The sequence below is a fragment of the Pelophylax lessonae genome, assembly GCF_965119305.1.
Source record: "Pelophylax lessonae genome assembly, chromosome: 8".
In the NCBI taxonomy this organism is placed as follows: Eukaryota; Metazoa; Chordata; class Amphibia; order Anura; family Ranidae; genus Pelophylax; species Pelophylax lessonae.
In genome coordinates, this window is record NC_138775.1 from 34,444,645 (window position 1) to 34,469,675 (window position 25,031).

The 25,031-nt window shown below is 42.7% G+C and overlaps 1 protein-coding gene across 1 annotated transcript in view; it reads right to left on the reverse strand.

The window, feature by feature from the left end:
• The window catches only part of CRELD1 (cysteine rich with EGF like domains 1), a 43,834-nt gene extending 21,742 nt beyond the window's left edge, over positions 1–22,092 (reverse strand). Inside the window, exons 1-7 of the mRNA XM_082265772.1 lie at positions 21,942–22,092; positions 16,410–16,492; positions 11,537–11,647; positions 6,232–6,323; positions 5,969–6,145; positions 1,964–2,059; positions 785–865 (exon numbers count right to left, since the gene is read on the reverse strand). Coding sequence (XP_082121898.1) covers positions 785–865; positions 1,964–2,059; positions 5,969–6,145; positions 6,232–6,323; positions 11,537–11,647; positions 16,410–16,492; positions 21,942–22,073 — 772 coding nt within the window. The 5' untranslated portion in view covers positions 22,074–22,092. The remainder of the gene's footprint in view (positions 1–784; positions 866–1,963; positions 2,060–5,968; positions 6,146–6,231; positions 6,324–11,536; positions 11,648–16,409; positions 16,493–21,941) is intronic.
• Positions 22,093–25,031: the final 2,939 nt, after the last annotated feature.

Here is a 25,031-nt window from a genome sequence, read left to right on the forward strand (position 1 = left end):
ATATATATATATATATATATATACACACACATACACATATACATATACATAGGTGTTACAAGGTGGGGGGTTGATTAACGTTAATTAGGGTATATACCAGAATGGCTGGCTCAACACAGACAGTGCAAAACAAGGCTGGGTTAACTCATGGTTTAATATTAGCAATAGGAACAAGGGTCAGCCAGAGGAAGCCTATAGGCAACACTGATAACTAGTCCTTTGCCCCCCCCAACCCCCCCACCCCTTTAATTTTTTTTTTTTAACATAATATCCACAATTTTAAGTTTGCTTTAATGTGAGGAGAGACCCCACTACGTTACAGGGAGAGCAGTAAAGAGTGGGACAAAAGACCACTTTCTAGCTTACCGGTATATTTTATAATAGATCAAGGCAGGATTCGGCACTACCACCGCCCTCTAGATGATACATGAAGATATGCGATGGGGGTACGTGCGCCTTCATCTTTACCAAGAATAAAATTGCTACAGGTACATGTAAATATACTTAAGAATTTCAATGAAAGCTTTAAAAAAAAAAAAAAAAAAAAACTGCTACAGATGGAAAAAGGAGACCTAAAATAATTTATTGACCTCATCTTATTTCTCTAGATATGTTTCCCTTACTTCTCCGTTTAGTCCAGTAAAAACCAATCCTAAAGAAAAGTAACAAACAGCTGTACTGTATGGGAAGAGGCTACAGTCTGCATACAAAGGATCGCACAACAGCCTCTACTACAGTCTGCCTTCTCTACTACAAAGACTTCCAGTTCTGCAACATTACTGACCTCGACATTCATAGGACCCCTCTGTATTCAGACAATACTGGTTTGATTTACAGCGATCCAAAGTGCCACATTCATCAACATCTGTGGAGAAGAAAAATACAAACATTTTTCCTTTTTTTGCAGGACCAAATGAAAAGAAACCTCATTTATGCTCTGTTTTCTGGCAAATATATTAGTTTGCGAGCAAAGTGCATTTTTTTGTAAAAGTGAATGCAATGAAAGTACAAAAACAGATGGCAACAGGAACGGGAGGGGTTGAATCAAACTACAATGTACGAAACAGTCATTTCAGGACACAAGACAGAAGAGCAGAATGCTGCAGCACACAGGAACTGACCAAAGCACAGATCTGATTATCTATTCATTATGGACTAAATACTGAATCATGTGATTTGCCTAGAGCTATCTCTTAGATGAGAGTAACTCCACTTTTGTTGAGAAAAAAAAACAAAAAAAAACAAAAAAAAAAAAAAAACAAAAAAAAAAAAAACACAAAACTTTTTAAAAGGGACTAAAAAAAAAAAAAAAAAAAAAAAAAAAAAAAATGGGGGGGGGGGGGCGTTTTGGCAGATGCAGCAGAGAAAGAAAACGGCCGGGTCAGAAGACTAAGTTGTGGTTAAAATGGCACTTTAAAAGTTTAAAGTTCACCTTTTGGAACGTGTTTAGGGTGGAACATGCAACATGTTCCAGCAGCTGCAGCCTCTCCCTCCCCTCCCCAGTGACAGCAGGCTGGCATCTTCAGGTACTCGCTGTCACTGCTTGGAGAAAAAAAAAAAAATAAACAAACACCCCACCATGGCTGTGTGTGTGGGGCTCCGCCACACTTTGTTAGTTTACAGTCCTCTGTGAATGGGAGACTACAAGTCCCAACAGCCTTTGCTGCTGTCAGCTTTTAGTTTCAATGAACTACCAAGACGCTGTTGAGCGCTCTGGTAGTTCATTCATTCTTCCCGTCAGCGTGCATCTGTCTGCCTGTACGAGCAGACAGATACACTGAAAAGTCTGCAGGAGTCCTGCATTACACCCGTGATCTGCTGTTTGCGGGTGCAAGGCTTTCCAGGCTCTTAGTAAATATAAAAGTAAATTTTCTTTTTACCTGCAAAAAGATGTGCATTTATTTCTTTATTTTTTTTTATCCTTTAAATTAGGGCTTTAATACCTCTCATTCTTAGTACTTACCAATGCATTTCTTTTCATGCAACATCCAACCCTTCTTGCACAAGAGGCACTGATCTTCCTCTGGACCCAGACACTTGCTGCACCCCTTGTGGCACTCTGTTTCAGAGAAAAATAAAATGAAGCTCAGCGCCAGATCCACAAAGCATGATGTTCCCAGTTGAGATCAAAACACATCCAGTATTGATTTCTTGGTTTATACATTTTAACACTGAACTCTGATCATAAAAACACCCACCCTGTAATCATTTGTTTAAAAAAACAAAGCTACATCTATTTTCTATAGAAGGCTTCTCCAACCTGCAGCGACAGACTTAGCCTTTCGGTTGAAATGCAGGTGGGAGGCAGACGTGGGAGAGATGGAGGACGAGGAGTGGACAGATGTCTTACAATTATGTAAGATGGTCTCCCCAAAACTATCTGATACACTAACCCAATTTCATATATTTACATAGACTTTGTTTGACTCCCGTTAGTTTAAACAGTTATAAACCTCATTATGACCCCTGAGAATTGTATGGAGAGAAATGGTCTTATTCTTCATACATACACACATATATATATATATATATATATATATATATATATATATATATATATATATATATATATATATATATATATATATATATATATATATATATATATATATATATATATATACACATACATACATATATATATATATATATACACATACATACATATATATACATATATATACATATACATACATATATATACATATATATATATATATATATACATATACATACATATATATACATATACATACATTATATATATATATATATATATATACATATACACACACACACACACACACACACACACACACACACACACACACACACATACACAGGCACCGTCCCCTGGGATAAATGTAAAATCGTATAAGTGTTCAGGTTGGTAGGCGACTAGTAGGGATAGGGAAGGGAGAGGGAGGGGGAAAGGACAAAAAGGGTGTAATTCTACCAAACCCTGGAAATGGGGATTTAATCGTGCCTATATTTCAAAAAGTAGAACACAAAATGAAAGGAGAAATACGGAAAAATATAATTTATTTATTGACAATTATAGAGAGATAGATATTATATAAATTCTATATTTTTTTTCTTCAACAATCATATCCATAAAACAATGTATGTTTGAAATGTATCACATAAAACGCTAATAGAGACGCGTTTCGCTACATAGCTTCCTCAGGATCCGCACATTATGTGTAAACAGACAGTCAAAATGTCATGATATCTAAAATGAAACAATACAATTCAGTATACAGCATATATATTACTTCAAAATAAATACTAATCATGCCCAAAATAAATCAATACATCATAACAAAAGTCAAGGAAGAAAGAAAAAAATAAAAAAAAATGAATGATAATGGGGATGTGAGGAGTCAGGCCGCAGCAGATCACGGGGGGGGGGGGGGGGGGGGTGACTTCAAACAAGTTGAAGGATGGGAGGGAAAAGGATCAACTAACATATGTCATAAAATATAACGTATATGTATATTCTTACCAATCAATAAAAGCAGACAGCGGGCTTCAAGTATAGTTGGGTAGTAGGCAATATGACATTAATGCCTGAATAAAAGTGTCTTGAATTGTGCATTGTCATACAGAATATATATATATATAAACAAACAAGTGTCAACGCAACAAAATGCAGAGGAACCCAGAATTAGGTACTGAAAGTGACGCAGGGACATGGATACATATGTATCAGAAAAGTGACCATGAAGAAAACTGCACAACATGAGCAAAATAATGGTGATATATGGATGTGCACCTGAAACCAAAGAGGTGTCACACCAACAGTTGTGAAGAGAAGAGAGCAAAAGAAAACACCCGAGCCAGTGAGCAAAAAAAAAAAAAAAGGAGGAAGACCATAGATACCACACCGTAACCAACATGTGACCACACCTCCCCCACTGATCTGCTGCGGCCTGACTCCTCACATCCCCATCATTCATTTATTTTTTTCCTTTCTTCCTTGACTTTTGTTATGATGTATTGATTTATTTTTTGGGCATGATTAGTGTTTATTTTGAAGTATTATATATGCTGTATACTGAATTGTATGGTTTCATTTTAGATATCATGACATTTTGACTGTGTTTACACATAAGGTGCTGATACTGAGGAAGCTATTGTAGCGAAACGCTTCGATCCATTAGCGCTTTATGTGATACATTTCAGACTACATTGTTTTATGGATATGATTGTTTTAGAAAATATATAATTTATCTCCAATTGTCAATAAATTATATATTTTTCTGTTATTTCTCCTTTCATTTTGGGTTCTACTTTTTGAAATATAGGTACAATTAAATCCCCATTTCCGGGGTTTGGTAGAATTATTCCTTTTTGTCCTTTCCCCCTCCCTTCCCTATCTCTACTAGTCGCCTACCAACCTGGACACACATACTACTCATTATGACCCCTCTTGCCCCAGATGTGGAGATCCCAGTGGTACACCCTTTCATTTATTGTGGTCTTGCCCTGACATTGAAGATTATTGAGAACAGGTGATCAATTTTTTGCATGATGAAATGGGCTTCCAGTTGACTGTATGCCCTAAACAATACTTGCTGGGGTTATTCCCTGACCAGGAACAAGACAGACATCACCACATCTTCTTACAGGAAAAGTTATTTATGGCTAGATTACTTATAGCGAGAAGGTGGCTTCAAGCCTCCACACCAATACTTGGGGAGTGGAAGGTGGCTGTTAATCAATTCCTGCCTTTTAAAAAGGTCATCTATATGCACAGAAATTGTCTGGCAAAATATAATAAAATATGGGATTGGTAGCTAGACCTGGCATCTACCTCCATAGAAGAAAAATTTAGTAAATTAATGAGCAATATTAAACACGTACAAGCTGACTTTGGCCTATAAATATATGCTCTTATGGTAAATTGTGAGCAGGATGTTTTTACTGCATTTATCCTATATACCAGGGATTCTCAACCAGGGTTCCTCCTGAGATTGCTGGGGGTTCCTTGAGCAATGAGCAATTTCTGCCTCTCCGATATGTTCTCAATGACACCATTGTTCCTTTTAGCTATCTGTAAGGGGGTAATTCTTCCCAATGATGACAAGAGTAAAGCCTCGTACACACGCGTCGAAATTCGGCCAGGAGTACAGATTTCGATGGGGAAAAATCATATGAGCAAGACTGGGCATGCTCAGAGATGAAAGAACACAAAGAAAGCAATCCGACACATGACATCACTTCTGAAGTAGAATTCTGTCGTGCGGGAAAATTTGTGTGCAGTCTAGAGCACATTCCAACCAACAGACACCACTCTGGACAAAAGACGGACGACCGGTCGGCGGAAATTTGTTGCGTGTGTACGAGGCTTTAGGAGCATTCTTCCCACTGACTGTCACACTAATGTGTCATGAGTTGTAGATTTCTAATTTTTAACAGGGGTTCCCCGAGACCAGAAATTGATTTCAAGAGTTCCTCTGTGTTGAAAAAGGTTGAGAAAGGCCGCTATATACTAAGCCAATCAAAAACACAGCATATACATGCCTCTTCTTATTACCACATCTATGTTTGTTGCTTTTTGCAAAAAAAAAAAAAAAAAAAAATGTAATTAGCACAGATTAGCGCTACCTGCTGGATAGAAAATTATACACTATGGAGGGAATTTACTAAAACTGGAACAAAAATCTGGAGCAGCTTTGTATGATAACCAATCAGCTTCTATCTTTAGCTTGTTTGAGCTTTTAAAAATGAAAGACAGAAGCTGATTGGCTGCCATGCACAGCTGCTCCACATTGTGGCTGCTCCAATCTTGGTAAATTCCCACCTATCTTTCTTTTCCACTCACAAAAAATAAAATAAAAAATGATATAGCATTTTCAGACCTGACCATACCAAAAGAAAAGAAGGTACAAAACCACTACACATTCATTTAAAAATAGGCAGGTAATAGCTGGGTGTGAACACGCTTTATCTTCCCTTTACATACCCGAACATACCAGGTGGCTCTCGTTTCGGGATTGCTCATAATAACCGATAGCGCAGTCCTGGCAGAGCGGGCCGCCATAGGAAGGATAACAGTCACAGGTTCCTGTGCCAGATCGTGTCCCAGACCCATCGCATTTGCCGTGTCCGCCGCAGGGTTTCTCTGTGCCCCCCGGGCAAGCTGTAGTGAGAGGAGGAAAATCATCGCCAGTCCAGGGAAATTTATACTTTTCAGGATACAATCCACTTGTGAGGACAACTACTCACGTGTACAATTGGTGCCAAAAGTGCCTGGAGGACAGCACAACTTCAGGGTTTCCATACAAAGCCACTCGAAGAGGCCACTGGGATCTTTTGGTCTGAAAATAATATGGAGGAGAAAAGAAAAAAAAAAAAAGGGAGGAGGAAAAGGAAGGAAAAAGGAAAGTCAGGTTATTGGCTTGCTCACACTGCCAAGCTAAATCGCATACATAATAGTAAATAAAATGTACATTGCAGCGTTCCAGTTCTTAAATGTGGTGACTGCATTAAGCCTGGTACATGTAGCAGGTTTTCCAGGTTGGGCCTGATGGGGGTCTGCCATTGTCACCGGTTACCTCTCCAGCCCGTGTGAGCTGCGGCCCTGGGTGTGAGAACTGAGACACGGACAACTCCGGCATCTTTGTTTTGTTGTTTTATTGTAATTAACGGGATGGGAGAAGGGAAATGAGTGGGATACTCCTTTAGGCTCAACTAAGTACAACTTGGGACTTTCTCAGGAAAATGTCTGTTAACGCTGCCTTGACGCTAGCGACGCTCACTGACACTCAGAACTCACTAACTTGAAAGAAGTGCTAGATCCTCGACCTTAAGTCCAGAAGATCCAGGACTGTAGAACAATGAGCTACGGACACTGCTGTGCTGCAAAGTCACTAACGTCTTCCTCCAGCCTTGCTCTGGCTTGAGGTAGACTGTTGTGAATCCCTGTATAGCTACAACTCTCAACTAAGACACCGCACACCGTCTCTTCAGGGCCAAAACTGCAGGTGCCCCCTTTAACTCTTCAGGGTACCCCGACTAGGTACCCCCTCTGTCACTTCAGGGTCCTCAACCTAGGTACCCCCTTTACAGCTAGCTGAGATCTGGAACCTAGAACCTTGTCCGGAGTGGTCACCCTTCAACACTTCAGGCAGACCCCCAGGGGCAATCCGCAGTACTCACGACCTGTGTAGTCTTTCCTGGGACTGGACCCCTCTCGCTCTCTCTGCAGGTTCTCGGCACACCGGACCCCCTCAGCTCAACTCAGCACTCTCTGGATTCTCAGGCGACCCCCCCCCCCCCCCCCCCCGAGCAGAGGCGTAACTAGAACCTTCAGGGCCCCGGTGCAAGAAACCATGAAGGGCCCCCCAGACCCCTGGCCGGGGCCCTTCCCTTCAAGCCCGGGGCTCTTCCCACTGATCTTTGGACCCTTTATTCTCGTTGCGGGGCCCTTTATTACGGTCCCGCAAAGACAGCAGAACACAAGTGAACTGGATAGGAGGAGGAGTGGCGGGGGCAGCATACAGAAGCACCAATCTCCTTTATTTTCCTCCTGCAGCTACAGGAGGAAAAAGGAGGACAGTGATTTCTCTACATGCTGCCCCCACTGCCCCTCCTATCCAGGTGTACAGGGGAGCTGCGCAGGCCCCCTGGAGCATGGGGCCCGGTTGCAATTGCACCCCCTGCAGTTACGCCCCTGCCCCCGAGACATCCACCTTCCTCAGACAGGAAGAGAGACAGCCGTTCTCTCCCTCCTGGGACTCTGCTTCCGCCAAAGACACCCAGTCACGCACTTCCCCAAAACTTATACCCACTCCCAGAATCCCTTGCGGCATAATCTGCCTTCTGGGGTAAATACAAGCCTGAATGTGTCCCCTGATTGGGTTTCCTCCACTGCCCTATGAGAAGCCTCTCACAGGGCTCAGTGAGGAGACTCCCCTCTCAGCAGACACACCTGGAAGCAATGACACGCTGACTAAAAATAAAATCATGGCCCTGCTGTTAGGCAGGCAAGGCCCACTATACATTTACCTAGCACCTACCTGTAGGGTGCTACATACACAAGCAGTTTTTTTCTCTTTCAACCCAGCGGGCTGAATGAAAAAAAAACATGGAGCTCACTGTACTATTGTGATCTAAAAGTGGGACATTCGGCTGGCTTCTGTAAGGCAGGCTGCTGTACATACAGCCGAATGTCAGCCAGGATAAAGAAACCGGCCGATACTGGCTGATATTCGGGCCGTGTGTACAGGCCTTTAGTGTAAGTAAATGCTGCCACCCTAGTTCAGAAAATGTGTTACTGGAAAGATAACCAGGTGAAAATAAAGAGGAAAAGAAAAACAAATGCAGTCACCACACAGAAGACTGGTAAGGTACAATGCATTACATTTTTAGTTTGGGTTTAGACAGGCTTTAACATTAACCTATACCAAGAGAAGTACATAGGCTGCCTTTGTGGTTTTCCTGCTAAAATGCTAGTTGCCTGGCTTAAATATGATTCGGATCACCATGATAATGTAATAAGGAAAAGATGGTAGAAGTCATAACTCTTTATCTGCCTTTTTTTGCTCTGAGCCAGGGACTGAGGTGGTGATGAAAACACAGGACCAGTATGATTTCACTTTAAGGTCCCTTTTACACGAGCGCTCCGATCAGATCCGCCTGTCAGTTTTTTTAGGCAGATCTGATCGGATCCCCCATGCATCCCTATGGGGCAGCGGAGACATATCCGCTGCCATTCGCATCCGATCCTGTCCGTGAAATCCAGACAGATGGAAACCCTATTTTCCATCCGTCCAGTGGATCAGATGGGATCAGATGAGAGCGGACTGGTGGTCTGCTTTCATCCGATTCCCCCATAGAGATGCATGGGGCTCTGACACCTCTCTCTCTCACCGCACACAGAGCTGAGAGAGAGATGTCACCGGTGTATACGATCCCCTGCTGAGCAGCACGGATCCGCCTACGGGGGCTGACCGTGTGAAAGAGCCCTAAGGTCATCACAAAGGACAAGGGGGCACTATTTACGTCTAGAGGAAAAGAGATTTTGTCTCCAAATACGGAAAGGTTTCTTCACCGTAAGAGCTGTGAAAATGTGGAATAGACTCCCTCCAGAGGTGGCTCTGGCCAGCTCACTAGATTGCTTTATAAAAAGGCCTGGATTCTTTCCTAGGTTTACATAATATAAATGGGTACTAATATTTATAGGTAAAGTTGATCCAGGGAATATCTCGGGGGATCAGGAAGGAATTATTTTCCCCTGTTGTAACAAAATGGATCATGCTTACTGGGATTTTTCGCCTTCATTTGGAACAACTGTGGGTATAGGATTGTGTATTTGGGATTGTATGGTTGCGGTTTTTTTTTTTTTTAATTGGTTGAACTTTTTTCAACCTAACTATCTAACCAAGCCACAAGGATTTTTATGACCGCACAGCGATGGCAGCCTCCATGTTTCCTGCAAATACATTTTGTGCAAACAGAATCTGAATGGTCTCCTTCTCAGGATTCTCAGTCTTGCATGTTTCACTCACTGGGTGGTACATTGGATCATCCACACTATATTGCCAAAAGTATTGGGACGTCTGCATTTATACACACACACATGATCTTTAATGGTATCCCAATCTTGGTCCATAGGGTTCAATATGGAGTTGGCCCACCCTTTGCAGCTATAACAGCTTCAACTCTTCTGGGAAGGCTGTCCACAAGGTTTAGGAGTGTGTCTATGGGGATGTTTGACCATTCTTCTGGAAACATTTGTGAGGTCAGGCACTGATGTTGGAGAGAAGGCCTGGCCCGCAGTCTCCGCTCTAATTCATCCCAAAGGTGTTCTATCAGGTTGAGGTCAGGACTCTGTGCAGGCCAGTCAAGTTCCTCCACCCCAACCCTCGCTCATCCATGTCTTTATGGACCTTGCTTTGTGCACTAGTCCAAATCATTTAGTGGAGGGGGGATTATGGTGTGGGGTTGTTTTTGAGGGTTAGTTCCAGTGAAGGGAACTTTTAAGGTGTCAGCATACCAAGACATTTTGGACAATTTTATGCTCCCAACTTTGTGGGAACAGTTTGGGGATGGCCCCTTCCTGTTCCAACATGACTGCGCACCAGTGCACAAAGCAAGGTCCATAAAGACATGGATGAGCGAGTTTGGGGTGAAGGAACTTGACTGGCCTGCACAGAGTCCTGAACTCAACCTGATAGAACACCTTTGGGATGAATTACAGCAGAGACTGTGAGCCAGGCCTTCTCATCCAATATCAGTGCCTGACCTCACAAATGCGCTTCTGGAAGAATGGTCAAACATTCCCACTCACTTCTCTCGCAGAGAGGGAGAAGGAAGGACACGGGAGCTGTTACCTGCTTTGGTCAAAAGAAACTCCACAACTACGGACAAGATACATTTCTTCCTATAATGCCCAGCAGGCTTAGATGGGACCACTAAAGGTATCAAAAAACAATTCATTTGGTGCATGAATCAATCCTGGTCACCTCATTTGGCCTAGATGAGACCACTAACGTTATCCATAAATTATCTATTTGGAGCATGAACCAATTCAGGTTGCTCCACTCGGCCAATCCACTTACAGCAAGCTACTGACGCTCCCTAAAGGTTCTCGCTGCTTAGTGAAGGGCAAAAGAACCATACATGGAACAGAAAACCATAAATAAATGGTGACAATAACTTTTAATCCTTGACAAAGGCTTGCAAAAAGCCGAAACGCGTAGGATACACACCAGGAATTTTCTCTGATCAAACTTCCAAGCCCAACAGCATGGAGGGACAGAGACAAATATTCCTATAATAGTCACCATATGACACATCACGTTACTTCTAAACTTCTTGCACTCATCCACTTTGGGCCTATAACCCATCACAATGAATGTGTATATTCATCTCGTATGTTTGATGTAAACAATTTCTTTTTCAAATAAATACAAATATTTTTACCCTACATACCTTGTATACAACTCACTTGCCTCAAAAGTCCCAACCCACCTGGCCTGAGGTAGCAACCAAATATATACAATCTATTCAGGGACGAAGGCAGACACGTATTCTTATAGCTCTACAGAGATCAAAAATAACCCCCACATTCCCATAGACACACTCCTAAACCTTGTGGACAGCCTTCCCAGAAGAGTTGAAGCTGTTATAGCTGCAAAGGGTGGGCCGACTCAATATTGAACCCTACGGACTAACGGCCTGCCATTAAAGTTCATGTGTGTGTAAAGGCAAGCGTCCCAATACTTTTAGCAATATAGTAAATCTGTTGCTTTGCAGCACTGGGGACCTCCGTATTATTCCCATAGGCACCAACATATCATGGTGCATTTTTTCCTGTGTCAGTTTCCTCTGTGTACCCAAAAACATACTGGCAGGTTCATAAGCTTCTGCCCAATCAGCCCAAGAAGACATGGTAGGAACGAAAAATTGCAAGCTCTTCTGGAGGTGGGGACTGGTGGGAGTATTTCCCAAGTAATGGTAAGATAGTTGGTCAATAGAAAAAAAAAAAAATTACCAGAGTATATCCCAGTAAGATGATGATCCTCACCTCTTGAACCACCAAGTCTCCAGATGCTCCTCATTCTGCTCCAGCAATTTGTTACACTCAAAGTCGGACTGATCGCAAGCACTTTCTATCACCTCCACCAGGCGCGTCTCACTGACAATGACAAGATCACAAGATGTCACAACAGACAAAATTCTTATCTGCTCAAGATTAAAGGAAAAGCCAGCAGCTTGTTAGTTCCATGAGGTCATCTTTGTTGAGGCATCACTATCTAGAGTGCCTTGAAAAGGTATTCATACCCCTTAAAATGTACCACATTTTGTCATGTTACAAACAAAAACAAATTTATTTTATTGGGATTTTATGTGATAGACCAACACAAAGTGACGCATAATTGTGAAGTGGAAGGAAAATGATAAATGGTTTCCAAATTTTTTTTACAAATGGGTGAAAAGTGTGGCGTGCATTTGTATTCAGCCCCCTTTACTCTGATACCCCTAACTAAAATCTAGTGGAACCAACTGCCTTCAGAAGTCCCCTAATTAGTAAATAGAGTCCACCTGTGTGTAATTTAATCTCAGTATACATACAGCTGTTCTGTGAAGCCCCCAGAGGTTTATTAGAGAACCTTAAAGGACTAACAGCGTCATGAAGGCCAAGGAACACACCAGACAGGTCAGGGATAAAGTTGTGGAGATGTTTAAAGCAGGGTTAGGTTATAAAAAAAATATCCCAAGCTTTGAACATCTCATGGAGCACTTTGCAATCCCTCATCCGAAAATGGAAAGAGTATGGCACAACTGCAAACCTACCAAAACATGGCCGTCCACCTAAACTGACAGGCCGGGCAAGGAGAGCGTTCAGAGAAGCAGCCAAGAGGCCCATGGTAACTCTGGAGGAGCTGCAGAGATCCACAGCTCAGGTGGGAGAATCTGTCCACAGGACAACTATCAGTCGTGCACTCCACAAATCTGTCCTTTATGGAAGAGTGGCAAGAAGAAAGCCATAAGAAGTTCAGTTTGCAGTTTGTGAGAAGCCATGTGGGGATAAAGCAAACATGTGGAAGAAGATGCTCTGGTCAGAGGAGACCAAAATTGAGCTTTTTGGCCTAGAAGCAAAATGCTATGTGTGGCAGAAAACAATGCACATCGCCCTGAACACACCATCCCCACCGTGAAACATGGTGGTGGCGGCATCATGTTGTGGGGATGCTTTTCTTCAGCATGAACAGGGAAGCTGGTCAGAGTAGATGGGAAGACGGATGGAGCCAAATACAGGGCAATTTTAGAAGAAAACCTGTTAAGAGTCTGCAAAAGACTTGACTGGGGGTGAGGTTCACCTTCCAGCAGTAAAGAAAGGATTCCGCGCAAATGGATCTAATTGTGTGGTTGGCGGCAGCCTACCCCAAAAATATAGTGAAACTATATCTGAATATGAAGAAGATATTAGGGTAATTGGCGCTGCCAAATAATGAAGAAAAATATAAAGGTGTGTCTCATAAATCTGGGTGCATATAGGTGGTCAGAAAAAATTATTGCTGTAAGTAATGGTCCTCATAATATAACCAATGGTCTTAGTGATAAGCCACAATAAATATTAAAGATATCAATAAATAAATTAATTAATAATATAACCAACCATTCATCAATTAATATCACGAATAAATACTTGATAGAAATGCAATAATTAGGCAAGCCAATAAAATTAATAAAAACAGTGAACAGGGTCTCAAAATAGAAAGTATAGTGACTCTTAAAACGATTGGTGTAAACACTAGGTGGCAGTATTAATTCAAAATTAAGTATGGATATCCAAGTGAAACCAATAATAGGTAATGAAAAGTGCCAGGTGCTATAATTAAATCAAAATCTAAAATTAAGTGCAAAAATGGGTATCCAAGTGAAATTAAATATATATAGAAACCAGCCAAGTAATGTAAAAATACATATGATGTGCCAAGTGAAATATAAAAAGTAAAAAACCAATAAATAGGTGAATTTCTGGTGAATAAATAAATATGAATATAAAAAATAAGATAGTCCGTAATATAAGTGACAAAAAGTCCAAAGAAAAATATATGCTCAATATAATAGTCCAACAACGTGCAATATGGTGATAGGACGTGCCAGGAAAAATTGCATGGATGGAGGGGGTGTCTCCTGGTGTGGATCAGGATGTGGGTGCTGGGTGAGGGAATTCCGTGCTCCCCTTCCTAAGTAGCCCGCACTCACCAGAGAGCGGCACCCCTACAGGGGTAACCAGCGTTGGGTAATTGGGGTAAACCCCGATAAACCGCGGTGAGCCTCTCCTCTCCTGGTGGGACCAGTTGTACTTCCTCCCTCAAATGGTAGGTAATAGGGATGAGCGATGTGTAATAGGGGTAATATGCAGCGCTCCAGCAAAAGATGATGTCTCTTTCTTGCACTGAAAATCGTTTACTGCCCCAGGCACTGGAATGTTTCAACAGCTCATATTCTCCCGGTCCCCCCGCTGCCGCCTGTACTTCACTACCCTCAAAGACTTTGCAATAGGACCCTGAAATCATAAGAGTCTGTAATGTCACATTTGCTTCAGCTTCTGTTTAGACTCTCAGTCCAATCGAAAATGGCCATTTTCGATTGGACTGAGAGTCTAAACAGAAGCTGAAGCAAATGTGACATTACAGACTCTTATGATTTCAGGGTCCTATTGCAAAGTCTTTGAGGGTAGTGAAGTACAGGCGGCAGCGGGGGGACCGGGAGAATATGAGCTGTTGAAACATTCCAGTGCCTGGGGCAGTAAACGATTTTCAGTGCAAGAAAGAGACATCATCTTTTGCTGGAGCGCTGCATATTACCCCTATTGCACATCGCTCATCCCTATTACCTACCATTTGAGGGAGGAAGTACAACTGGTCCCACCAGGAGAGGAGAGGCTCACCGCGGTTTATCGGGGTTTACCCCAATTACCCAACGCTGGTTACCCCTGTAGGGGTGCCGCTCTCTGGTGAGTGCGGGCTATTTAGGAAGGGGAGCACGGAATTCCCTCACCCAGCACCCACATCCTGATCCACACCAGGAGACACCCCCTCCATCCATGCAATTTTTCCTGGCACGTCCTATCACCATATTGCACGTTGTTGGACTATTATATTGAGCATATATTTTTCTTTGGACTTTTTGTCACTTATATTACGGACTATCTTATTTTTTATATTCATATTTATTTATTCACCAGAAATTCACCTATTTATTGGTTTTTTACTTTTTATATTTCACTTGGCACATCATATGTATTTTTACATTACTTGGCTGGTTTCTATATATATTTAATTTCACTTGGATACCCATTTTTGCACTTAATTTTAGATTTTGATTTAATTATAGCACCTGGCACGAATTAATACTGCCACCTAGTGTTTACACCAATCGTTTTAAGAGTCACTATACTTTCTATTTTGAGACAATGTTCACGGTTTTTATTAATTTTATTGGCTTGCCTAATTATTGCATTTCTATCAAGTATTTATTCGTGATATTAATTGATGAATGGTTGGTTATATTATTAATTTATTTATTGATATCTTTAATATTTATTGTGGCTTATCACTAAGACCATTGGTTATATTATGAGGACCATTACTTACAGCAATAATTTTTTCTGACCACCTATATGCACCCAGATTTATGAGACACACCTTTATATTTTTCTTCATTATTTGGCAGCGCCAATTACCCTAATATCTTCACCTTCCAGCAGGACAACGATCCTAAAAATACAGCCAGAGCTACAATGGAATGGTTTAGAGGAGGGATCCTCAAACTACAGCCCTCCAGTTGTTGCAGAACTACACATCAAATAAGGTATGGTAAATCTCTCACATTCACAGCCATGACTTGGCATGATGGGAATTGTAGTTCCTGAACTAGAGGGCCATAGTTTGAAGACCCCTGCTTTAGAGCAAAGCATATTCATGTGTTAGAATGGCCCAGTCAAAGTCCAGACCTAAATCAAATTGAGAATCTGTGGCAAAACTTCAAAATTGCTGTTCACAGACGCTCTCCATCCAATCTGACAGAGCTTGAGCTATTTTACAAAGAAGAATGGGCAAAAATGTCACTCTCTAGATGTGCAAAGCTGGTAGAGACATCCCCAAAAAGACTTGCAGCTGTAATTGCAGTGAAAGGCGGTTCTACAAAGTATTGACTCGGGGGGGCTGAATATAAATGTACACCACACTTTTCCCATATTTATTTGTAAAAAATTTGGACACCATTTATCATTTTCCTTCCACTTCACAATTCTGTGCCACTTTGTGTTGATCTATCACATAAAATCCCAATAAAATACATTTACATTTTTGGTTGTAACATGACAAAATGTGGAAAATGTCAAGGGGTATGAAAACTTTAAAGGCACTGTACTTCCAGAAAAGAGATGCCAGCTCAGAATGGCTGGCACAGTTCTTGGCTGTATTTACAAATGTCTTGCATAGATCAGCTCTGCTAAAGCCTCTCACATTGTGACTTGCTATAAAGATAATCAGGGGAAATGCATTATTTTGCCTGCAGCAGAATGCTGGCCTCATCTCAGCCTAGGCAAAAGGTGTAAGACCAGAGCTCAAGGACAGCTTTTTTTTTTTTTTTTATAATAAAAAGTTGATCTATTTTGATATTACTGCTGTAATACAGGTCAAAAATGTATTTATATAGATTTACAAAGCTACTGAAAGGTCCACTTTAGATATCTGCCAACAACGTAATAGGAACTACGCAAATCCTAAACAATCTAGTCAAAACCAAAAAGCAAATTATTGTTGGTTGGCAAGATCAATTGAACTGGCCAATCAAGATACGTGTTTCCTATGGCTAGTTATCATTGGCTATAAAATAAAAAATGGTGTGCTTTACTTCTATTCAAAAAGGTCAGGAAATACCTGAATTCATATTTGGCCAGCTTCTTCTCCTCCCAGGCTGTGTTTCCTCCACCAAAGTTATGTCCAGCAGTCTTCTCGATGCCCTAAAGTGGAAGTTGCATACAATTTAACTGATACACAGCATGCAATGCTCACTATTATCAGAATGAAGAATGGTAAATATACAAGGTCTGTGTGTAGCTCAGCCACTCATGCAAATCTCTGTTCTTGCTTTTGTAATAATAAAAAAAAAAAAAAAAAAAAAGTATACATTTTATATAAACAAACATGCACAATTTATATCTCTTTATAGGATACAGCAAATTAAAACATGTCTAAATTACAGTCAAATAAACTTAGAATATAGACTCAAACCCTCTGTTTACTGAAAAATACACAAAAAAAAAAAAAATTTGCGATGCCTATGGTATAGTTTAAGGTCATCATGACCTATAGGATAAGTTCACCTTTTGGGGAAAAAAAAAAAAAATGTATAGTAAATAATATCTTCTGGGACCTGTTATGTGACCCCGAGGATTGCAGGGAGGGAGGGGGAAGAAGAGAACTTCCACTTGAGCCACCGAGGCGGTCCAAGCAGAAGTGGGAGTGGGTACCATTCAAATCTAGGTACCCGCTCCCCCCCCAAAAAAATGGCATGCCAAATGTGGCACCTCATGGAGTCAGGAGGCCTTAAGCGGAAGTCCCATTTTTGGGTGGAACTCCCGCTTTAACATACAAAGTGGGAGTTCCTCTATTTTTGGGACTTTAAAGGCACTGATTTGATATCAAGTGAAAACCATAATAGGGAATTTTATAGATTTCATAAAAAACATCAGTTTTAATACATCACTGAATAAAAAAATATATAAGCAACATGGTATGAACAAGTCTTTTCAATGCACCAACTGTGAGAATAACATTGGATGCAATAGGACTGACTTCCTCCGACGTGTTTCAGAGATTGAATATCTCCTTCATCAGGGGAGCGAGAGGCAAGTTTCATATCTAAACAAATTGTGCTATAGATGAAAACTCCTCTTTTAGGTACAGTGCTCTATGGCACTTCCTTGCACCATCTTCGGCCTTCCACTTCATTTAGATAATTGAGCAGATCAGCAAAACTGTAAGGCCCCTTTCACACTGTAGAGTCCGTCGGCGGACTCAGTTTTTCTCAGTGGGGGATTGATCCGCCGATTCACCCGCTGAGCAGGCGAATGGCAGCTCTGTCTCCGCGCTGTGTGTGGAGACAGAGCTGTCAGGTCCCCACTGTTCTCTATGGGGGAATCGGATGAGAACAGACCGGGGCCTAAAACTTTTTTTTTTTTTTTTAAACATGGAATGTTTATCTATAGCACCTTTTGTTTAGATATGAAACTTATCACTGATGAAGGATATATTAAATCTCTGAAACCTGTTGGGTGGAGGAAGTCATATCACATCAATGTCATTCTCACAGTTGGTGCATTGAAAAGACTGTTCATACCATATTTCTTTATTTAGTGATGTATTAATAAAATTGATGTTTTTATAAAATCTACAAAGTTTCTTAATATGGTTTTCACTTGATACCAAATCAGTGCCCTTAGCCCCCGTTCACACTGGGGCGACCTGGTCGCCTCACAGGTCGCCTCACAGGTCGCCTCCCATAGGGAAGCTGCGGACCCGTTCTGATAGGAGCGACACAAGTCGCTCCGACTCAGAAAAAGGGTCCGGAGCTTCTTTGGGGCAACCAGGAGGCGACCGCCATAGACTTCAAGGTTATGAAGTCCGTGGCGGCCGCTCCGAGGTAGCGGCGCGCTGCTCGCACCGCGACTTTGGAGGTCGCGGTGCGAAGCAGCGTCGCCCCAGTGTGAACGGGGGCTGAAAGTCCCAAAAATAGGTGAACTCCCACTTTGTATGTTGAATTTAAGGATGTGGCACGTAACGGAATTCAATCACCTTTATCTCTATATAACACATTCCAATGTTCCAAAAGGTGAACTTACACCAAGACACTTAAAGCGGAGTTCCGGGCACAAAAAAGATTTTTTTTTTTTGTGCCCCTCCGCTAGGTATGCCGCACCTGAAAAGGAATTGGATAGTTATTTATTTTTTTTTTTTTGTTTACTCACCTTTTTATTGAAGATCGTAAATACTCACCTATGACCGCTTCCTCCTCCAGCGCCGAGGCTCACCCCGTCACTTCCTGCCTCGCGATGATTCCTGGGAGCTAAACGTCATAGCTCCCAGGAATCAATGCGCCGCACCGGCCCCGCTCGTCATTTCCAGGCGACGCCGCATTCCCCTGCTAAACAGCTTCTGGGCATGCCCAGAAGCTGTTTAGGAATGCGGCGCCGCACCGGAAGTGACGAGGGGCCGGTGCAGTGCATTCTGGGACACGAAGATGCGGAAGAAGACAGAGAAGAGGACCGCGCCGGCTTCAGCTGCCCACAACCGAGATGGAAACGCTGTGGAAGAAAATTTCTAAGTAAGTATTTCTTCTAAAAGGTAAGTGCGAACCGGGACAGATCAGAGGCTAGCCATTGTGGAATGTGCTAGCCCTGACTGTCCCGGGGGTATGTTCAGGAAAAAATGACTTCTGTGCCCGGAACTCCGCTTTAAGCCCCGTACAGACGGGCCGAATGTCAAGAGACAAAGGGCCCGTGTGTATGCTGTTCCGCCACCTTCTGTTAGGACGTGCATGCTGGAAAACCAGCAGCCAAGTGGCTCCTGATCAGCGCTCTTAGCCAATGACTGCGAGCACTGATTGCAATGTTCTAGCAGGAGGGACGGGGGGAGTCCACCTGTCAGAACACAAAAGCGTAGCGGGGGAGATCGCTGTACTAACGTCAGATTGTTATAGCGGCTCCAGAGTGGACAGATTTTTTTGTTTTTCGTTCAATCCTCTGGGTTGAACGTAAAACAAAAAAAATAAAAAATAAAAATCAGTGTGTACCAGGGTTTAGGCTGGCCATACATTTTGCAATTGTCTGGTCTTAATCTACTCTGTTGATTGTGGAATCCCTCCTGCTGCGCTATTGTAGTCTGACAGTGGGAGGTTCCTCTACTGTCAGAATACAGCTATAGCCGGCAGCAGTGATCGTACCGAAAAAGAAAAAAAAAAAAAAAAACACAAAAACCACACACAACGCAGGTTGTACTAAAGTTGATCAATAGATTGGCTTCAGTACAACCAGTGTTGCCAACCGTCAGTATTTTTACTGGCAGCCAGTAAAAAACAGGCGCTTTTTTCCTGCCAGTAAATGCCAGTGACAGGAAAAGGTTGCCATTAAAAAATATGATGCTTGGCCTCAGCATGCGCAATTCCGGTCCGGAGCCGACCGAGACCCCCAAAGTGCCTGCTACAGTGTTTTTGGGTGGCAATAGCAAGGGGGCAGGTCGGGCAGAAGGGGTGCCTAAGCATGGTATGTGAGGTCATGGTGCAAGGGAGCCTAGCGGAGCCTTGTGTGCGGGTCTGTGGGACGGGAGCAAAGCAAGCCGGGACGGTCAGTGCTGTTTGGACTGGAGTGGACTAAAGGCACCACTTGGCCTGGAGAGAGACTGTCACTCAGGGGGGGATGTATGGTGTCAGTGATCTGTGCTTCTGCACACTACCGTCACTGTAAGAGCCAATTTCATGGGTGTGCGCCCATTCTAATTTCTTGTTTTTGCCTTAATACCTACCTTAAATCACATTGATAATTGCATATTGTATTTGTCTGTAGCCTAAATATTGAAATTTGCATTTAAAACTGTAATTTTTAACTTTTGGAAATGCCAGTAAAAACTTGGCTGTGCCAGTAAATTTTGAGTGTCATGTCAGTGTATTTCAATCTGGTAGGTTGGCAACTGAGTACAAGACATCCAACCTGCCCATAGACGAGTCGAAATATGATCAGTCTATGGCCAGCTTTCCACTTCCACTAACATTAAGGCCCCTTTCACACAGGCGGACCGTTCAGATCCGCCTGTCCGTTTTTTTGGCGGATCTGAACGGTCCCCCCATGCATTCCTATGGGGCATCGGATGTCAGCGGAGACATGTCCGCTGACATCCAACCCGATCCGTCAAATCTGGACGGATGGAAACCCTATTTTCCATCCCTCCAGCGGATCAGATGGGATCGGGTGAGAACGGACTGACGGTCCGTTGACATCCGATTTCCCCCATAGAAATGCATGGGGAACTGTCAGCTGTGTCTCCGCACACAGAGCGGAGACACAGCTGTCCTCCTGCTGCTCAGCGGGGGATCGGCGGCTCGATCCCCCGCTGAGAAAAACGGACTCCGTCCAGCGGACGGAGTGTGTGAAAGAGCCCTAAAAATAAAAATGAATGACCCCTCCTTATGTGAATAGATTCTGACCTCAACATTTGTCATGCAAAAGAAAAACAAAGAGCTCTGATCATAGCAATCTCCTATATACAAATGGCCCAAGTCCACAGACTGTAGAAGGATAGGCAAGCATAATCCAAGCCACCTCTGTGCTTGAAATTGTTTGGGTGAAACAGAACACATCATAAATATGTGAGATTTGTTCTGACCTCCAGGTACATTTATGGAAAAGTAAGTAGGTAAGGCACTACCCGGGGTGCTGAGGCAGTTGGATAACCACTTTTTTATTTTTAGAAAAAAAAGATTAAAGGGATCCTAAAAGGCAAGTTTTTTTTATATCTTAATGTATTCTGTGTATCAAGTAAAAAAAAAAAACCTGTGTGCAGCAGCCCCCCCAATACTTACCGGAGCCCCATTTCAAATCAAGCAATGTGCACGAGTGCCTCGGCCGCCTCTCCCTCCTGATTGGAGACACAGCAGCAGCACTACTGGCTCCAGCTGCTATCAAAGTCAGTTAGCCAATGAGAAAAGAGAGATAGGGCAGGGCGGGGCCGAACTGCGACTCAGTGTCTGAATGGACACACAGATGTGGCTCAGCTCGGGTGCCCCCATAGCAAGCTTCTTGCTATGGGGGCTTGTTACAGGAGGGAGGGGCCAGGAGCACCGGTGAGGGTCTGGAGAATAGGAGGATCGGGGCTGCTCTGTGCAAAACCAACTGCACAGAGCAGGTAAGAATACCATGATTGTTATTTAAAAAAGAAAAAAAAAAAAAACACAAGACTAACTATGAATAAAGCTTAATCATTGTAACCAACCCTGGCAGTGTTATCGTCTGCATGCAAAATATAAAAGGCATCTGAAATAAAAAAAATTTACACACCTATAATTATACATATACACAGTTCAATCACTGCATACTATTACATTTATCAGCCATATACAACAAAACGCAATATTTCCAAGACATGATTGTTTTATGTGTCTGAAGCCAAATTTTTTGGGCAGTGTCCCATTGGAGAGATTTCACTTTACACATCCTGTCCCAGAAACTCAACAGGAAGTGAGGAAATCTCAGGAAGGGAGGATGCCCCCATTAGAAAAATTCCCCTAACCTCCTGTTCTGGTAACAATTGGAACATTTTAGAGTTCCCATAACTTTCCCTCCTAGTGACAATAGCTGCAAAAAAAAAATAAAAAATATACACATTTAACCAATGAGCTGAACATATAGAATTTCTCACCCTAACGAAATTGTTGACCAAGTTCATACACGTCATGCACGGCTCTTGCTTGGCAGCGCTGATGTTGGACAGTGCCAGAAGGAAGAACAACGTCCCAACAAAGTACCCCATCAGTCCTGACCGACGATCCATATTGAAGAGTCAACAGCAAAGTACTGCACCATGGAAAGAAGAAAAAAAAGTTAGAAACAGAGTGCTTAAATTTAAAGGTTCAATGTTTATTTTTTTTCAATAACAAACCGGTCATACTTACCTGCTCTGTGTAGTGGTTTTGCACAGAGCAGCCCGGATCCTCCCCTTCTCGGATCCCACAACGACACTCCAGGCCCCTCCCCCTTGACCAGTGCCCCCAATAGCAAGCCACTTGCTATGGGTGTACTGGTGCATGCTCACTCCTGAGCCCCGCTCTGTGCGTCCAAAAGACACACAGAGCTGCGGCTCGGCTCCGCCCCCTGCTGTTTTTGTGATTGACAGCAAATGGCTGCAGATCCCAGACAACTGGGGCTCCTGTGCACATAGCTGGATTGCGAAGGGGCTCAGGTGAGTATTTGCAGGGGGAGCTGTGGGGGGAGCAGAACACAAAGTTTTTTTTTTTTACCTTCATGCATAGAATATATACTAGAAATAGAGAAATAATAAAAGGGATCCTCAAAAACAATACTTGCCTGTACCATCGCACACACAACCAAACTCCTATGCCCTGGAGATCTAAGCTTGCCAGAGAGTTCTGCTGATCACTCTGGTTTTCTTGCCAGTCCGTACGTCACCGGGTGACACTCATACTCCTCAGCATCCTTAGATCTTCAACGCAGAGGATATTGGCAGTGCAGGCATGAATGCTTCCTATACAGTGCTGAGAGATGCACAAATAGCTCACAGACAGTGAAGACAGACAGTTCTAGAAAAGACTGCTATTCCCATGATTTCAAAAGGACAACTTGCCCCATTTCCAGAGTCATACAAGGTCCAGCCCGAGGGCAGCCAAATATGGGCATGCATAGATCTTGTTTGGGAGATCTTGGAGGAAGCAGTGGGGGGATCACTAGGTCATTCTCACCAAGGCAAGGAATCAAAGTATTAATTTGGGGGGGGGGGAGAAGCAAATTGAAGAAAACATTTTAAAAAAGGGATGAAGGTCTGCTTTACCTATTACTTGTGATTGCTTTAGATGGAATGGGTAAGGATTAGACCCCCTCCTCCAATCAGGTTTGTATTACCATGTCCCACTATGGAGTTTTGCCCCTTTAATTTGTCTTAGTGTTCCTTGTTACAGATACAGCAAGTGCAAGGAAATCTAGAATTGTACAGTGGTCCCTAGAATTGTACAGTGGTCCCTAGAATTGTACAGTGGTCCCTAGAATTGTACAGTGGTCCCCAAAACAAGAGGTAAGGCCGGCCATAGATGGAATAATCTTCTTTCCTGCAACCACAGGTTGATTCCCCCATCACAGGCCGTGTTGATGGGGGAATCTGTTCTGCGGAGACATTGTGTTCTCCCGGAGCGGGGGGGGCGGTCGGTGGGAACGGTCCCTGCCAGGAGAACATAGGGATTACTGCCGCAATAATCGCATGGAAAATCCAACAGGCTGGTTGATTGATGAATTTGGGTACAATCAGCCTGCCCATACATGGTTCGAATCTCAGCCAGTCAATGGTGAACTGGCCGAGATTTGTAACCAACCATCTATGGCCAGGTTAAGGGGACAGGGACACCTGGTTTGGAGCAACTATCTAGGAGGTAAATCCAGCACCCAATTACTGCGTTGCTCCAAAAAACGATTTCCTACCCTATCCAAACTAAAATAAAAATAAACTCTTTTTGGCTTTAGATATACTTTGTAAAAAAAACATTTGTTTATGGGAACAGCCATCACCCACCTAAAATAAAATTCTACAAATAATCTGTATACTAAAAAAAAAAAAATATATACATATATATAAAAAACACAATCGGGTGATCCAGATATACAGTGTATAAGCTGCTTAAATTGTATGCAAACCTTGTCTTACCTATAATACTTTCACTACTGGTTAGCGAGGATGGCGATCACATTTAAAATGTAATTAAAAAAAGGCAAAAAATCCCTTAGTCCCGGTTCACACTTATGCGATTTGGGAACCCTGCGAATCTACTGCAGGTTCCCGCATCGCATTCCCAGCACAGGCAGTTCACACTGCAATATGCGAATTGCTGGGGGTGTCAATTCAAAGTTAACGACACCCCCAGATCAGTTCACATATCGCAGATGCAATATGACATTCGGACATGAATCGGATCGCATAGGTGTGAACCACCATGCGATCCAATTCTGCTGTGGACCCAAAAAAGGGCCCTGTGCGTGTTTGTGCCAAATCAGATGCGAATTAAGCCATACTATCTATATAGTACGGCTGAATTTGCATCGCACAGACATCACATGCAATTTTCAGAGCAGTGCGCTGCGACTCACATGCAAGGTCTGTCATCGCAGATGTGTAAACCGAGCCTTACTCTATCCAAAAAAAAAAAAAATGAAGAAAAAAAAACAAAACTTGCCTTTAGTTACAATGTAAAGACTGATAGGGAGGCTATGCAAGAGAATGAAAGTCAAGAGACTGTCAGTGGCAAAACCAGGTGATTGAAGTCTATTTAAAAAAAAAAAGGGGGGGGGGGTGGCGCATGTAGCGTTCAACAGTTAGCATGTTAGTATTGCTTGCCTCTGCACCAAGGTGAACGGGTCCACACTGAAACTGTGGGGGAGATTTAATAAAACTGCAGGGTGCAAAATCTAGTGCAGCTCTGCATAGAAACCAATCAGCTTCAAGGTGTTTTTTTTTTTTTTTTTTGCCAAAGCTTAATTGAACAAGCTGAAGTTAGAAGCTGATTGGCTACCAGGAACAGCTAGACGAGATTCTGGGTGCTCACGTTTTTAGTAAATCTCCCCCTGTACCCTTTTCGATGAGAGCCTGTTTGGCGCAAAATAGCTCTTCAAAACAGGCAAGTAGGAGGCGGTGCGGGGGCAAGCCACTTGGACAACATGATCCTCTATTGGTCAGAGGTCAACAATTAAGCCCATATGAAGGACGCCCTACAGCACAGGTGTCAAACAC